This window comes from Pan troglodytes, chromosome 7, assembly GCF_028858775.2.
Source record: "Pan troglodytes isolate AG18354 chromosome 7, NHGRI_mPanTro3-v2.0_pri, whole genome shotgun sequence".
Lineage (NCBI taxonomy): Eukaryota > Metazoa > Chordata > Mammalia > Primates > Hominidae > Pan > Pan troglodytes.
The window spans coordinates 148,616,115-148,634,504 of NC_072405.2; the positions used below are offsets into that span (position 1 = coordinate 148,616,115).

General features: G+C 42.8%; 1 protein-coding gene across 5 annotated transcripts in view; it reads right to left on the reverse strand.

Moving 5' to 3' along the window:
* The window catches only part of FAM135B (family with sequence similarity 135 member B), a 367,515-nt gene that overhangs the window by 233,366 nt on the left and 115,759 nt on the right, over window positions 1–18,390 (reverse strand). For all 5 annotated transcript variants that reach the window (XM_016959901.4, XM_063817398.1, XM_063817401.1 and 2 more), the window contains one exon: window positions 4,578–4,673. In XM_016959901.4, coding sequence (XP_016815390.1) covers window positions 4,578–4,654 — 77 coding nt within the window. In that variant the 5' untranslated portion in view covers window positions 4,655–4,673. The remainder of the gene's footprint in view (window positions 1–4,577; window positions 4,674–18,390) is intronic.

An 18,390-nucleotide genomic window follows, 5' to 3' on the forward strand; every position in this document is an offset into this window, starting at 1 on the left:
AGATTGCCCCACAAGGCAGACTTTGTCACCACCATTTTACAGGCCATACAATGTTGGGTTGGGGGAAGTTTCCAAGTCCTCAGAGCTCATAAATGGCAGACCATGGCTTCAAATTAAGGTCTGACCCCAAAGCCAGGTCCTCAGTACTTCCCTGCCCCTGCCTTTTTGTCAGCATGAGTCTTACTGCTGAATGTGGGGGTGATATCCTATGATTCTTGATGACTGGTTTGAGGAAAAGTTTTCCCTTTGAGAATTTGTGTCAGTCCATATAGACTTTGGATGAAGGCATGTTGACTGTTCTCTCAAAGCAAACATCATTACAAGGCAGTGTGCATTCTCAGACTGGAACAAACACCCATGAATATAAATGTGCTAGAAGCAAGGAACTCCCTGATCAGGACAAATTATCAGGCAATATTCTTTCTTCTTTATCTTTATGCTTCCAACATAGCATCTTATAAAAACTGGAGGGGAGGTTTCTTTCTGGCCAGCTGTGTAACAATGAGCTGCAACATTTGGATGGAGGAGATATTTCTCATCAACTACATAAATGAGGTGGAACTTTGAAGACCACAGTCAGGCTCAGTCTGAGAAAGGGTACTCTCCCTCTCTTGCAATCCCCTACTCTAATTTTTACCATCCCAAAGACCTTGTAGAGCACACATTTAATCACACATCCTCGCACCCCAAAAAGGAACCAACTTCCCCAAAATCTACATCTCTTCTCCTTACTAATGTCAGAAGACCATTTGCTTTTCTTCAGAAGCTACCCTGGGGCCCCATCTTGCACACCAGGCTTGGATTGTAGCCATGCCTTCTCCATGGAACACTTGCTGGATAAAGTAATTACACTTCATTTTAAGCATAGCTCCTGTGGGACCCAGAGGAGAAAAATACTTAGCACTTGAGCATCAGGGATCATGCCTGTCAGGAACACCCCCGGCAAATGCAGAATCCTGGTTGGCATCATGCTCAGTCTGTCCCACAGCTGCCCGAAGGCAGGATCTAGGAGGGTGGTGGTTAACAAGTGCAAGGTTTTGTTGCTGATGAGACCGTAGAGATGCGAGACATCATTACAAAACAGTGTGCATCCACCTGAGAGGTCTAATTCACTTCACCAAAACCACGCCCAGACCTGTCCATAGAAGTAACTGCAATCAAGTGACCCTCAAGCATATGTAGTCATAAGATTATGCCCTCATCCACATCTGAAGTATGTGCCTAAATATGCACCTTCCTTGAAACCGTGAAATGCTAGCCTTAAGAGCTAGAAGCTTGTAAGAATATTCCTAATCTTCTGGGCGAGTGGTCTCCAACTATTAATGATTTGTATGCTTATCTGTAAAACCATTCTTGAGTATAAAACCCCAATATATGTATATTTATTTATAAATACTATACATGTACAATTATCCTCATATATAATATGCATTATAAATATAGAAAAAGGTTTTTTAAAGATGAGAGAAGGATATAATAATCCATGTTTTAAAAATAGATATTTTATATATTAATGGATCACATAACATTTTGGGTTTTTTTCTGAGATGGAGTCTCGCTCTGTCACCCAGGCTAGAGTGCAGTAGCACAATCTCAGCTCACTGCAACCTCCACCTCCTGGTTCAAGCAATTCTCCTGCCTAGGCCTCCCAAGTAGCTGAAATTACAAGTGCCCGCCACCACTCTCAGGTGATTTTTGAATTTTTGGTAGAGATGGACTTTCACCATGTTGGCCAGGCTCGTCTCAAACTCCCAAACTCAAGCAATCCACCTGTCTCAGCCTCCCAAAGTGCTGAAATTACAGGCGTGAGCCACCATGCCTGGCTGATCACGTAGCATTTTTGTTCTCCCAAAAAACATTAGAGTGGTTCCAAGTTCTGGTTTTAGTTTATCCTAATTCAATATTAGACTTTAGTGGTGAGCATGGATAAACGAGATGCTTCCCAAAAACATACTGATCTAGAAAAAAGGGAAGAGTATCCTAGGCTTGATGAATAGGTGATGATTTTTATCCTCATTTTTCAAGCTTTTTTACAACTCAACAAGGGTCTATTGGATGTGTTATTTTGAAATATTTTGTTAATGGTGATTATTTTGTGTAAGACTGTCAATATCTCAAGGCCCAATATCCATTTAGAATAAGGTGCATTGTAAGTATTTATGCTTACAAGTCTATATATCAAATAGTTTTTAAAATATAACTAAATCACTATCTACTTATTGTTAGATTAGCTTATCATCTTTAATTCTTACTGTGTGTATCAATAGGCTTTTGTAAGAAGTAGGATAAATGTGGTTGGTTCTGGCATTTCCTGGTATTTAGTATGCTTCCATTATTAATATTATCTTCAATTCATGATTCATCATGGTATTAGACATTTTTCTATTTGTCTTTTCCTAACTCTTCATAACCAACGATATGAGGCTTAGTGAAGTTAAAACTAGAAATCAATTTAGAGCTGTATGTAACTGGCCAGTTGCACACTGCAGTATTTTGCAATGTCAGTCTGTGTTACAAACTCCCTCTTTGCTCTTGAGACCTAAGTTACTGAATGGGATTCTGCCATACAGAAACAGCAAGGTCCTCCACATCAATCTGGATTCTAATTATTAGTGAAGCTTGATTTCCATTTTTTTTTTCTTTTTCACCAAAGCAATTGTAAATAGATGTTCTAATACTTTCTTTCCACATCCTGATGGCTGTCTTGTGCACCCTGGGGAGAATGCAGCCCACTTTGCACCTTAAATAATAAAATAATATAAAATAATATCTGATTTTGAATGAGAGAAACTTAGCTTCAGCTCCTCACTCTGCTATGTTAGAGCTATGTACTGTTCTACTTCCCTAATCCCAAGTTATCTATCTGGTAAATGAAGATAATACTGCTAAGTTCTACGGTTTGTTATGAAAAGTCAGGAAAAGACAAACAAGAAAAATGTCTAATACCATGATGGAAACCTGACATTATCAAAATCGCTTGCTTTTCTTGTAAATGTGAACCTGAAAAGCAGAGTGGAGTGGTGCCAAAGGAGCTCCCGAAGCAGTAGCACAGCCTGGACTCAGGAGTACTGGCCCCAAGCCCAGGGCTCCTATCAATATACAATGTGACTTCTGATCAAATGAGAGGTGGACCAATGGCAACAGGACTTCCAGAAGGATGCACAGAGCTTTGCCTCATTAAAGCTCAGCCTCTGTGAATGCTGCCCAAAACCCCTCCTCATATGCCTCCTTCCCTGAAACAGAAAGCTGGTCTCAGAACCATTTGCCATTCTTCTCACTGCCTGGAGTTCAGGTCACCTGCCAAAACCACTCAGCCTCACTGAATTTCATCCTTAAGTAAGTAGGGGCCATAGCACACAAGAGGCACTTGAAGCATTAAACTCAGGGTTATCTTTTCACAGCTGGAGTCTAATCTTGGAGGTAGATTATTAAAATGTACATTGATTCTTAGTCTTCTATCTAGAGATGGTATCTATTTCTTCATTTTGAAGCTAGACTGGCCTTGTGACTTGCTTTGGTTAGTGGAATGTGTTAGAAAAACAACTTTATGCAAATTCCAAGACTGAACAACAGGAGATTTTGTGTATTTCCCCTCTTGATAGCCCAAGCCTGCTGGAGGATGAGAGGCCACAAGGAGAACCACAACAGCCCAGCTGGGAGCCCCAGAACTGTGAGTGAGCCCAGTGAGATCATCCAAGCCACATCTAACTCAGTAGAACCGCCCAGCTGAGCCCAGTCCAAACTGCTTACTCATGAGCTAAACTAAGTTGTTGTTTTTAAGCCATTAAGTTTTAGAAAAGTTCGTTAGGCAACAAAAGCAAATGGATAGATACCCCTTGTTTTCTATACTAATTTGTGCTGTTAATTGGACACTTAATTCAATTTCTATTAACTTTGCTTTTTGTGTGTCAGTAACATGTCAAAAGTAGTAGCAATCATCATGAAGACATGTAGTTCACGTCTGTGTTTGGTTTCTTATATAATCATTTCACATCTTGATTACTTACAATGAGCCTTGGTAGTAAATCTATCATGAGGATTTACTGATATCACCTGCACATTAAATGCCAAATTCAGACTGCATCCTCAAAAAGATGAAAGCATTATACTTCAATTATATGAATTGATGTTTGCAAATACCAACCTTATCAGTTTTTGAAAGATCTAGGCACAAGTGTTACAATACGCGGTTTTGAAGTAATGGCCTGCATCAGCATCAGTATTGAACACACTGACTCCTTTTTACCACAGCTACACAGGCAAGCTTCATTTTCCAGCAATTCACTTCCCGTTAAAATTGACATATGTATTAGAAAGAGCCACCAAGAAGAGAGTAGGTAGAAGGGAGTGCAGGGGGAGGAGATGGATTAGCACTTTCTAGTCTTTGTCAATATGTGGTTTATTTTCAGATGCAATAAAGGTTTGGATTTTTGACTTGGCAAGAACACACAATGAAAATCTTTTCTTCATTAGTCCCAAATTTCCTATAATCTGACTTCCCCACTTCCACCTTCTTCCATGGAAAGAAACAAACAACACACACACACACATACACACAAATTGTAAAGCATACTTACCCTCTCTGAAAGAGATCCACATTATAAAATTTATGTAGCTCTACCGAAAACTCAACCGTTCCTTGTATTTCAGACATGATCTTTTCGGCTCATTACCTGAAAAACAAGAGAGAAATTAACAGTTTGAGATCACATCAGCCACTCAGAAAGAACCTGGCTTTTACAACAGGAAACCAATCTGATCAACAGGACCAACAGGAGTAGCGTGTGTCCACTGAACGTCACCACTCAGAGTTCCTTTTATGGAAAAAGACACGGAGAGACAAAATGACTTGCCTACTGTCACAGCTTCTACCTGGAAGGGCCAGGAGGCAGACCCAGGTGTCCTAACTCCAAAGCTGAGCTGGTCCCCTGCCCTTTCCTATCTGTCAGTACCATGGAGACAACAACATCCCGGCCGAGAGCACATCCTTCATGGCCAAAGGCACAAGAATCCTTGCTCTACCGCTTTCCAGCTGTGTGACCTTGAGCAAGTCACTTAACTTCTCTCATCTTCAGTGTTCTCATCTGTAACGTGAGGACTGGTAATAGCAGATAACTTTGATAAATGGTGGGAAGAGAGAATAAATATGCCACACTGAGCACTCTGCACGGTCATTTGTGTAGTAAATACTCAATAAGTTTTTGCTACCATTGTTAATAATAATTTAAAATGATTCTATCATTGATATTATAAATGCAGTCTCTAAAGACTGAAGATGGCTGGAGCAATATCAAGCATGGCACATAGAGCATGTGGGTGCTGCTGCCAAGTAGATGTTTAACCCAACTTGACAGGTTGCTAATTTTCCAATTAGCTGTTACTGGGGGTCAGTAACAAGATGGTTGAATGGAAAAGATGGGAGGAAAAAAACATTAAAACAGTCCATCTCTAGGATGAGAAATAAACCGAGAGGTACATTTAAAGCAGGTTGGGTTTTCTGAGAATATGAAAGCATCTAGATACCAGGAATGTGATGAAAGGGAAAGAAGCTTAGTTGTATTGGGCACCTACTATATTCTTGGTGTTGCATAAAGTATTCCATGTAAGTTGCCTGATTTTTTTCCAACAAGAATTTTGTATTATTCTTGCCCCATTTTGCATGCAAGAAAAAAGGACCAGAGAAGCTCTGACCTGGAGCCACTTTCTAACTCTGGAATGTGCTGGTGGTGTGGCCTTTGATAAGATCCTCCCATTCTCCAAGCCTGTTTACTACCGCAAACAACAGGGATAATGCAAGATACTGAGTAGACTCCCGATAGGATAAGAGGTAATGACTTGCAATATACCTGGCACCTAGCAGGATCTCAAGACCTGGTATGACCTATGGGAAGGGAGAGAATGAGAGAGAAGGAGGAGAGGGGAAAGGAAGGGAACACGTGGCTCTGTCCCCTGGCAACTGGTGATTCACACTTGGGTCTCCTTCCAAAGCCCCTCTTTCTGCCCCCAGATGCCTCAGGGACCAGACCATTCTTGTGGTTCAGAGTGCAACCTCACTGCAGTTAACAGGGTCAGGCTAGGCCAGATCCCACAGATAACAGCAGGAGGATTAACTGGGCCTTAACTGCATCTCAGCTCAGGCAAATGTTTCATCCGGGAAATATTTCTAGAGATTCAGAAGGCTGCATACCAAATTAAAATCCTCAGAACCAACCTCTATAATTTCTGCAAGACAGAATTTCAATCTGGCAAACATGGAAAGGCCTGGCTCACAAAATGTGCCAAAAACCCATTTCCCAATGAAGAGCCATGGAGGTGCACCCTGGCCCTGCCCAACACACCACAGCCAGTCAAGGTCAGAACCTGAGGCTCAATTTTAATCCCAAGTCATTTCCAATCAAAGCCAGATGGAGGGGCAAGCAAATGGAAGCCACCCTGTGCTTCCCTTCATAATCACATTAAACATCAACAGCTGCATTGTCCTCATTTTCTCATCACCCCACTCAGTCTGAATCCTCCAAAAACTCAGAGCTGGTAAAACCATCTCACTCCTTTCTTGGGGTTGTCAGCTTTCCATTATCCCCAGTTCCCCTCCTGATCTCTGATCCTGGGGAGGAGAATAGAAAGAGAGACAAAGGGAGAGCAGGAACAATGCACCCCAACAGTGCCAGCCTACCATATACTACACACTGATGGCGGTTCCATGCATGACTTCACACAATCCTCAAAAGCCCTCTGCATGAGTAGTATTGGCCCCGAGCCACACAGACAGTGGTGCTGTTCAGGCAGAGTGCCTATCCAGGAGCCTGGGTTTTCCATCTCCTGCACTTACTGGCAGAATGGCTGGGACCATGTTTTGGGGTAGAGTTAATATTTAGAAGACAATATTTAATGCATGGAGAATACCACACAGAACATTCTTTTCTCCTTGAAAGATGCACCATACCATGCTGTTGTTCAGGATGAATGGGATAGAGTTCTGGAACTTGTAAACACAGACACAGTTTCTTGGTGGGAAATTGCCTTTTCCTTTAAAATAGCATGTTAGGCATTATAACCAAACACCCATAATGCAGTGAGGAAGATGAGTTCCCATGTAAAATAATTTTGGTTTTTGTTTGTTTGTTTGTTTTTGAGATGGAGTCTCGCACTGTCACCCAGGCTGGAGTGCAGTGGCTCCATCTCGGCTCACTGCAAGCTCCGCCTCCCTAGTTCACGCCATTCTCCTGCCTCAGCCTCCCGAGTAGCTGGGACTACAGGCACCCACCACCACGCCTGGCTAATTTTTCATATTTTTAGTAGAGACGGGGCTTCACTGTGTTAGCCAGGATGGTCTTAATCTCCTGACCTAGTGATCCACCCAACTCGGCCTCCCAAAGTGCTGGAATTACAGGCGTGAACCACCGCGCTCCGCCCCATGTAAAATACTTTTAAAACTCTGTGTTGATTTTGCTGGTAACATCCTTGGTCCACTTTGTGGTCAGAAATCTAGAGCCATTTGTCTTGGTCCCAACCTTCTCCCCTTCTCTTTCCATCTGAAGATTAGTGGGAAGCTATCAGAGCGGTGGTTTTCAGGTGTGGTCCTCAGACCAGTGGAATCAGCAATACTGTGTTATGAAAACCAAGTCTTGAGTCCCACATCAGACCTACTCAGTCAGAAACTCCACAGGTGAGGTTCAGGGATCTGTGTTTTCACAAGTTCCCCAGGGAATTTAGGTGCAAACACTAATTTGAGAACCACTGGCCTAAAGACAAGGGTTTTAGCATTAACCAGACCTGAGTTAACTTGGTTTCTTGTGAGCTGCATGACCTTGGATCCATTCCTTAACTTCTCTGTCCCACATTGCTAAGAGGTGAAGAGCAAGAGTACCTACCCTATAAAAGTGTCTTCATGATCAGTAGGGAGACAGCATTCAAAGTGTTTAATATAGTGTCTGGCATATTGTTGGAACATACTTATGACATATGCACACAATAGACCCATGACACATACCTAACACACACATCACACTCATACACACAAACACACAGATACATACAATATGCATTGATAAAACACACACACACACAAATCTTCATCACACACACAAGATGCCCATGACACATACCCAGCACACACTGGGTGCTGAAAAGACTGTCCAGGAAAGTCCGTTCTCTGCCTCTGTAGGACTCAGTTCAGGTGCAAGTCTCTGAGAATGTATCGTGATGAGTGCAGTGAGAAGTGTCAGCATACATCATGCTCAGGAGGAGGGCAGGACATGATTCAGATCTCCATCCCCAGCACATCAGCAACCACACCTTGGGTAGACCAATTTTCCCCAGTATTTGTTCCAAGAACCTCCCACGAAACATCAGAAAAACCAGCACTCACCCCCAACATGAGCATGTACCATATACACAACATACCCAACCCAAAATACACCGGCACCATGTGCACACACACCACAGACATCTCCTCTGCACTAACTTCCTACTACAACCAGTGCCACCCACCATTCTAGTGAATTCAGTCATTCTGCTGCATTTGGTGTGACTCTGAAAAGCTCACCTTCAAACCTGTACTTCCTGAAAGCTGTGTGTCCAGGCACTCTGGCACTCTAAAGCACATGGAGCTTACGAGCAGACCTTGCCCTCATGATGCTCAGGGACTGGGAAAGGGTGATCCAGTGACAATCACAATGACAGTGATGATGGCTCAGGAAGAGGGGGGACCTGGGTCTTTGGCACTCAGGTACGGCCTCCCTGGGAAGGCTGGCTTCTGAATGAGGAGGCCTTTGCCATGCCTCAGTCTAGGGTCATCAGTGCAGATCTGTTCTGTTCAGAAAGTGAAGAGAGTAACCTCAGCAGGTCATCTCAACCTCAGCTCACCTGAAGTCGGCACACCTGCCTTTGGTACTGCCCTTCACTGTGTAACCTCCCTGGGCCCCTAGTTACTGCCTGGTCCTCACTCAGGCAGCAACACCCACAGCTTACACCTGTGTACAGACAGTTTGCCCCTGGTGCACCACAGTTTAGGCAAACATGCCTAGAGAAGAGGACGGAGGGAGGGGCAGGATGGGAAGGCCCCTGAAGCCTATGTCTAGAGATTAACACAGGCATCATCAGATTAGCCTTCCTTGTGGACAGTGGAGAGAACAGCCTATCTCTAAAGCAATATACATACAGGCTCCAGAACCAGACGCCTGGGTCTCAATGGCCCTGGGTGACCTTGGAGTCATTATTATCTTCCTGGGCCTCATTTTCCTTGTTTGTAAAGTGAGGACAATAATAATACCTACTTCCGGGAGTATTGCAATAATTAAAACTATTAACATACATAAGGCACTCAGAATAGAGACTGGCATGTAATAACCTTTCAATACACGCAGACTATGTTTAGTTTTGTTACAGAAGACAGAACTAGGAGACAGGGTAAAAGAAAATGCAGTGAAATTACAGCCTTGTTTAGTTTTCATTCACTAAAAAAAAATCTTGATCAAGTGCCCCTTACTGACCTGCCCTGTACTGGGAGCTTTCTAGCCATCCCAGCTGCCCAACAATGGACCAGTCCACGTTATGAAGCAATGAACTCCCCCATCACTGGGAGTATGCAGACAAAGGATGAGGTCCCACTTTTCTGGCATTTAAACCCTGCCTTGAGTTTAAATGACAATTAAATTCCCCTTGTCCACAAGGTTCTAAGATCCCATTACCTTCAGGCAGGCAATGTTTGTATTTGATTGATGAGGAAAAAAAGAGGCAGAGGTTAGGCTAGAGGATCAGAAGGTGATGTCACAAAACCTCAGTTCAGATTTGATTTCTGCCACTTAATAGGTTGACTAGGACATCACTTCATCTCTTTGAGTCCATGTTGTGGGAAGTCAGGGACCCCAAATGGAGGGACTGGCTGAAGCCATGGCAGAAGAAAGTGGATTGTGAAGATTTCATGGACATTTATTAGTTCCCCAAATTAATACTTTTATAATTTATTATGCCTGTCTTTACTTCAATCTCTAAACATAAATTGTGAAGATTTCATGGACACTTATCACTTCCCCAATCAATACCCTTGTGATTTCCTATGCCTGTCTTTACTTTAATCTCTTAATCCTGTCATCTCGTAAGCCAAGGAGGATGTATGTCGCCTCAGGACCCTGTGATAATTGCGTTAACTGCACAAAGAGTAGAGCATATGTGTTTGAACAATATGAAATCTGGGCTCCTCGAAAAAAGAACAGAATAACAGCAATGTTCAGGGAATAAGAGAGATAACCTTAAACTCTGACCACTGGTGAGCTGGGTGGAACAGAGCCATATTTCTCTTCTTTCAAAAGCAAATGGGAGAAATTGCTGAATTCTTTTTCTCAGCAAGGAACATCCCTGAGAAAGAGAATGTGCCCCTGAGGGTGAGTCTCTAAAATGGCCCCCTTGGGTGTGGCCGTCTTCTATGGTTGAGACTGTATGTAGGGATGAAATAAGCCCCAGTCTCCCGTAGCGCTCCCAGGCTTATTAGGAAGAGGAAATTCTCACCTAATAAATTTTGGTCAGACCGGTTGCTCTCAAACCCTGTCTCCTGATAAGATGTTATCAAATGACAATCGTGCCTGAAACTTCATTAACAATTTTAATTTCGCCCCTGTCCTGTGGTCCTGTGATCTCGCCCTGCCTCCATTTTCCTTGTGATATTCTATTACCTTGTGAAGCATGTGATCTTTGTGACACACACCCTATTCATACACTCCCTCCCCTTTTAAAAAAATCCCTAATAAAAACTTACTGGTTTTGCGTCTTGCAGGGCATCACACAACCTACGGACATGTGATGTCTCCCTCGGATGCCCAGCTTTAAAATTTCTGTCTTTTGTACTCTGTCCCTTTATTTCTCAACCCAGCTGATGCTTAGGGAAAATAGAAAAGAACCTACATGACTCTTGGGGCAGGTTCCCCAGTAAGTCCAGGCTTCTGCATCTGTACTTGGAGGGAAACACCTACCTCAGAGGATGATACAGAATGGTAACTAATTAAACTGACTTTTTTAGAGTATTAAAAATGTTCTCATTGTCAATAGGATATTGTTAAAGTACAGAAAAATATTTTGGAGACATAGCATGTTACTTTTCTTCCTTGAAGAAGGAGATGACTGGGCTATAAGCCCCTAAAAAGGAGTCATTGTCTGTTTATGAATTTCTAAGCACTCCATTCCTAACCTGGCATCTGGTAAACAGTAGAGGTTCACAAATACTATGGAACTAAGGAATAAATGGTAACACCAGACAACAGACTCTAGGCCAGAGTGTGAATATGGAAGAGGAACAGAATTCAGCAAGGAAAACAAAGCAACAGAAAATAAGACCGGAGGCTCTAAGGGTTGAAACAGTGATGTTGGTTATGGCAGAAAAAGCAAGTTCTTTGTCATTAAAGGTATCCGAAAAGGGGCTGTCCAAGAAAGCCCTTTCTCCACCTCTGTCGGGCTGAGTCCAGGCACAGGGTTCTGAGGATGCACAGTGATGAGTGCACTGAGAGATGTCAACATGCATCATGCTTAGGAGGAGGGCAGGACATGATTCAGATCTCCATCCACAGCACATCAGCAACCACACTCTGGGTAAACCAGTTTTTCCCAACATTTGTTCCAAGAACCTCCCACAAAAGAACAACCTGGGAAAATTAACAACAACAACAACAACAACAACAACCCCAGATTATTGAGTCCTACACTCAGACCTCCTAATCAGGCTCCAAGACAGGATCTAGGAACACAAAGGCTAAAGTCTGAGCCCGCTGCTGCATCTGCCTGTAATGCCAGCTCTGGCAAAAAAAACTGCACATGTAGCTGATAGCTGAGCCAGGGACTAGCAGAATGCATCTATGCCCCATTTGTGTGGCCGAAAGAGGACAAGAAATCACCTCTGAGAAGAAATATGAGCTGATTGTTTTGTCAAAAATAAAATTCCTTTTCTTTTAGAGCTACAAAAATTGTCTAGATTTATAAAGTACCATGTAAAATGCAGAGAGTCTAGGTGGCACCTGGAATGGAGCCTCCATAGTCTCTCTCTGTGTGTTTGTGTGTGTGTGTGTGTGTATGTGTGTGTATGTAGGTCAGGTTTTGGGATAGACCAGCCAGGATCCAGATATCAATGTTACAATCTACCTAAAGTTACAAAACTCCCTAAACCTCGGTCTCCTCCTCTGTAAAACAACAAATAAATCTTTATCCCCAACAGATAACACAGAAGGTTGACAACAGATGTCAGACCCAGACCTTCCATAACACGTAAAGTCGAAGCCACCTAGAATAAATGTTAATACATCTAGTTAATTGTATGAGTGTTTCATTTGGAATTTTCTTTTTACTCTCATCATCATATTTCACTGAGCCTTTTCTTTTGGCATGTGTGTTGGTTTCCCTACAGTTTTTCATCATCATTATCCAGAATGGTGTATTCAAAGACATTCAAAACTAGGCAACATGGTAGGGACGGGGGGAAGTCTTTCTTCTCTATTCCAAAATTGTGACCTGCAGGTCTTTCTCCCAGTAACAGGGCATGGAGATGGCATTCCCCCTTGTATTAAAGGAATCTGGAGAGATCTCAAAATTGTGGAAGACTGTCGTCACTTACCCGGTTGTCTGGGCATCAACTGGGTTCAGCCTTCAGTCCTTATTTTTTTGTTTGTTTTGTTTTGTTTTGTTTTGAAATGGAGACTCACTCTGTTGCCCAAGCTGGAGTGAGGTGGCATGATCTTGGCTCACTGCAACCTCCGCCTCCTGGGTTCAAGTGATTCCTGGCTAATTTTTGTATTTTTGGTAGAGACAGGGTTTCACCGTGTTGGCCAGGCTGGTCTCGAACTCCTGACCCCAAGTGATCCGCCCACCTCAGCCTCCCAAAGTGCTAGGATTACAGACATGAACCATTGCACCTGGCCCAGGGCCCAGTCCTTCTTCTCCCTTCCTCACAAAGACAATTAGTTGTCAGTTCTCACTATCATTAGCTCCTCAAATTCAACTTGTTATCTCCGCCTCCAAAGCCATCACCCTAGGAATGCTGATCAGCATCCTCTTTCCTGAATATTCCCACCTCTTCCATGTGCCTCTCTCTGCTCCAGCTTCATCACCTTCTGTGTATTCTCCACCCTCTCACTGCAGGGGCAGATCTCGAGCACCAAGAAGCTCATGTTCTGCTTATCTCAAAAGTTTTCAGTGGTTTCTCTGGCCCTTACCATGATTCAAGAGGCATTGTATACTCCATCAACTTCTTACTTCTCCAGGCACAATGCTTTATCCTCCCTCCCATGCCAAAACTGAGCTTTAATCTATTTCCTTTAGTTCCACAGCATGTGATCTTTCAAAGATTCCATCTCTGTACAAAGTACCAGGGAGAACATCAATGCATTAGGGTGGCACTGAGGATTAAAGATAATCACATATATAAAGAACTTCAGTCATTGCCTACAAAACTGTCAATCACTCATCATCAGTAGCAATCACTATTTTTATTTCCACTTTCAACATAGATGGCAGAAATTCAAAAGGTCCCTCATATCCAGACCTAAAGAACTAGGCCCCCATCTTAACTTTAGAGGTTCTGGCATTTGTAGATGCCTGAGTAAATGTTTGCACTTTTCATCACAATATATCAAAATGTTTAATTAGTTATTTACATTTTTTTAAATGTACTAGAGCATTCTCAGTTGCCTCTGAGAATGTTGGATAAAATATTAAAACTGTTTTGAAGAAATATCATAATTCCAATACCTCATTAGATTTTGCTTGGGAAAAAATTATTTCACAAACATGTTTTCTTTTCAAATGCAATTTTTCTTTAAAACTTCAATCTTCAGAGTATATGGTCTTTGAAAGATTAAATGATAATAATTTGATCTAAATATATATCAGCATTTACTTTATGAAAAGGGAAAACATTACTGTTCTCAAAGGACTGTGTATTACAGAATTACACCATAGGAGATGGGAAAGGCTCGGGAAGAGACCTCTCATGTACAGAGGAATATTGTGAGAATAGAGAAGGGATCTACCTCAGTCTGTTTTCTGCTGCTATAACAGAATACCACAGACTGAATAATTTACAAAGAACAGAAGGTTATTTGGCTCATGGTTCTGGAGGCTGGGAAGTCCAAGAGTGCAGCATCTGGTGTTCCCCTGTCCATGGTAGAAGGACTGAAGGCAGAAGAGAACACTCAAGACAGAGAGGAAACTGGACCAAACTCCCTTTCATAACAAACCCAGTCTGGAGATAACTAACCCACTCCCTCCATAACACCATTACTCTATTCATCTTTTAAAGGTTCCACATTTCAACACTGCTAATAACAATGAAATTTCAATGAGTTTTGGCAGAAATCAGAGCAGGATACCAGAGCACACATGACCTAGCAAGTTCTTGAGATAGCCACACTCAAACCCAGATTACCCTGTCAGAATGTGCTGCCTTTTCTCTAGGGTCCAAAAGAAGCAGCAGAAATTACTCTCCAAAGCATGTATATGCATTCAGTGATGTCCTTCTCCCCAGGGGATTTGCTCCATGCAGCCATTCTAACAATGTAATAACTCTAGTTTGTTGCCTCCCATGATCACTGCAGGGAATATCTGCTCAGTGTTCCAGGCAAACAATCTTATTAGAGATGGAAAACTGGCACTTCTTCATTAAGAAGGGAGGATCCCCTAAGCACTCTTTCTTGCTGTGAGAGCATCTCATCCACATTTGACTCCCAATCTTGGGTCTCACTTCTGTGTGGAAACTTGGACAAGTCACATAACATCTTTAAGCCTGTTTACATGCAGAATTGGGGCCAACTTCTCATAGCAGCGACACAGGAAATCTGAGCCATCGACCTGGGCCATTGGAAGACACAGATAGGACGTGAGCAGAGAAAGTCAAGTCACAACTGTGGTCCACAAGGATAAATACCCTGACACAAAGATGCACAAAGAAGGCAGGAGCACCTACTGGTGGTGGCTGAGACCCACTGGGTCAGCCTTCTGGGACCTGGCCAGTCCAAGCAATACAGAGGCCAACCCCTCAGCAGCTGTGCAGTCTTGGAGCAAGAATTTAATCTCTCTGTGCCTCAGTTTCCCCAACTGCAAGTTGCTTTGGAGTCTGGCATATGATAAATGCTTAATAAGTATAAGCTAGTATGATAAAGAAGCAAACCTAAAAACAGTTCTGTAGCAATGGCAGGAGAGGAATGATAATCCCCTTCCACCAAAGAGTTACCTACACCCTCACCAACTCTGAGGTTCTTCAGGGCCTCCCTGCTGATTAGGAGCAGAGGGGAGGCTAGAAATCACATCTCTGACCCTCACCTACCATAGAAAATGCAGCCCCAGGCATTCACCCCCTTAATGTTGAAAAGTATTTTCTTTCCTTCAATATAGAAATCAAAACCGGCTGTCTATGTTTGCTTATTTTTTTTTTTCACATCTGAAGACAGTGCAAATACAAGCATCCCACACAATGCCAAGTTCCTGTTTTCTTTGAGATTCTATGTCCCCCTTATCTTAGGCAGCATTTTAAAATCCAGGCTTGCAGGCACATAAGATTTCACAATCTCATAAAAAGATAACTGACTCATAAACTCAGGCAGAGGGCTTGAAGTACCAAAGATGAGGAAGCTCTATTAAGGGAGCAGCAGCCAATGCCATCACTATTTGCAGCTCTCAGGCATGGAGCCTTCTCCCTTTCTGCTAATGCTGGAAGCTCTGGTGACACTCACTAAGAAGTCAAACTTGGGACCACAGTGAGTGGCAATTTATCTCTCTTTCCACTTACTGAAACACCTGCACACAAACAGACTCCTGAGTGTTTGTGTGTACATAAGCACATACAACAAGGAGCATACTGTCTCCAGGTTCTTTTTTTGGAGAGGCAATGTCAAATCATGGAAAGAGCGGGGGCTTCAGGGCTGCCAAATCTGGTTCACATTCTGACCATTTTACGGGTTACCCTAATCAAATTTTAGCGCCCCCATTTTCCACATCTGTAATCCTACTATAGTAATATCTATCAACTTAGTAGTGATTTACTTTTGGGAAGATCAACATAAATGTATATTTTTTTCAGTAACATTATGAAAACACTATATATTTCAATATATAGTGGATAATGCTAATATTAGAATAACTAATAATAACAATAAAATATCTGTATGTTGTGCAATAAAAATTTTGCATAACAAAGATGAGCTTAAATATTCAAAGAAATCCAGCCTGGAGTGAACCACAGGATAACCTGGATGAAGCTGAGTTGCTAGGGAAAGACATAGGCAACGTTCAGGGTCCAGGTACCAGGACTCCAAGCTTGGGGGAAGCATACTGGATACCGAGCCCACAGCCAACAAGGCTGGTTCAGATGTAGGTTCCCATCTTCTCTGGGACCTGAGGGAGACAGAAGTTGCATCTCTCCTCCTCGAGAAACTTAATTCAGACAGGTAAGAATAGCACCTCACATTCATTGAGGTTGGGGGAGGTTTCAATGCAATGATAGACATAACTTGATAGCAAATACACCTTCCCTGAAAGGCACTGATTCCCTGTCCCTGGAAGAACGTCGCAGATGCCAAGTCTGCCCCAGGAGCTGAAGACGGGATTCCTGCTTTGGGATTGAGCCTTGAGTAGACATCCTCTATGCTCCCTGACAGTCTTGAGAGTCTATGAATATCACACCATCTAATTTTAAGGTTCTGCATTTATTAATGGCTATAAATGTTTCAAGAGCATTTCGTTTGCAGAACGGCAGTGCACCGCACCCAATTCAAGTTGAATCACATGAAGGCATCAGCAGGCTTAGTATCAGTGGTGAGTGGTGTCTCTGTAGTGACCCCTTTGAGGTCAGTAGCACCATATGGGTTTCTTTTTTTCTTTTCTTTTCTTTTCTTTCTTTCTTTCTTTTTTTGAGACAGAGTCTTGCTCTGCCACCCAAGCTGGAGCGTAGTGGTGCGATCTTGGCTCACAGCAACCTCCGCCTCCTGGGCTTAAGCGATTCTCCTGCCTCAGCCTCTGAGTAGCTGGGATTACAGGTGCCTGCCACCACACCTGGCTAGTTGTTGTATTAGTGGAGATGGGGTTTTGCCATGTTGGCCAGGCTGGTCTCAAACTCCTGGCCTCAGGTGATCTGCCCACCTCAGCCTCCCAAAGTGCTGGAATTGCAGGTATGAGCCACCATGCCCGGCTACTATATAGGTTTTAATACCTCATGCATCAAAGCATAGTGATCCAGTGGTCCCTACCACCACCTTGTCCACCCGCTCCTTACACAGATACGACATTTGAGGCCCAGAAAAGGGAGTGGTTTGCCCATAATCACAGAACAAATGTCCTCAGGACCTCTGTCTCCAGATTTGTAGCCCATTGATCTTTAAATTCTTGGTGGTCAAAGTTTTTACATCCATGATTTCATCTGATCATAGAAAGAACCCCAAGAGGTTGGAAAAAAAACGTAACAAACAACAAAATCTAACTTTAGATCTTCCTATAAGATCTAAAGTTCTGAGACACTGATGAATCTCAGTTGTACCCACTTCCTTCCTCTTAACATGCAGATATCGGGGAATGGATAACATCAGGGTATCAGAACTTTAGATCTTACAGGAAGCTCAGAGATCACAGAGCTCAGGCACTCATATTAGAGCAACAAAACACACACATGCACAAAAAACAAACAAACAAACAAAAAACAGAACATTTGCATGGTTTGGGGGATTGTTGCACAACCATCTGAGAGAAAAACCATGACCTGAGATATCCGGGTCCTTAGAGTATGAGCTCTGCAAGACTCTGCAAAACAGACCCAGCCCTCTTTCAAGTGCAGCACTGATGCATATTTAACCTGATCATAATCTAAATCCTTAGCATGAAACAGATGCTTCCAACTCTAGGCCCTTCTTCCCTCGCTATATCACCACCACCACAAACAAACCCTCTCAAAATACTCTCATCAAAGTGCTCCACTACCTCTAAATATGGTTTTATTATACCTTTGTTCAAGCTATTATCTCCACTGGAGGGCCCACCTTGCACCTCTCTACCTGACAAGCTCCCCATCCTTAAATGTCCAATCTAGCTTTTCCAGGAAGCCCTCCCTGAACAGCCATGCCACCGCCCTCCCTAAAAGAAGCCCCCAACCTTGCCTTGTGCATGTCAAAATAGCCCGGAATAGGTTATCCTCTGAAAGCATCTCTATTTTCAGGTTAGGCTGTGAGCTCCATAAATTGAAGGACAGCCATGGAGTCTAGCAAGAAACATGGCAGAGAATAGGTATGGAATCACATTTGTGGGACAAACAGGAGAAGGAATGAAAGACCAAACAAATGCAAGAGAAAATGCACATATGAATGACTGAATAAACCCATTACTCTCCTTTCTGATCAAAGTTTTCTGGGGCACTTGGAATCAGCTCCT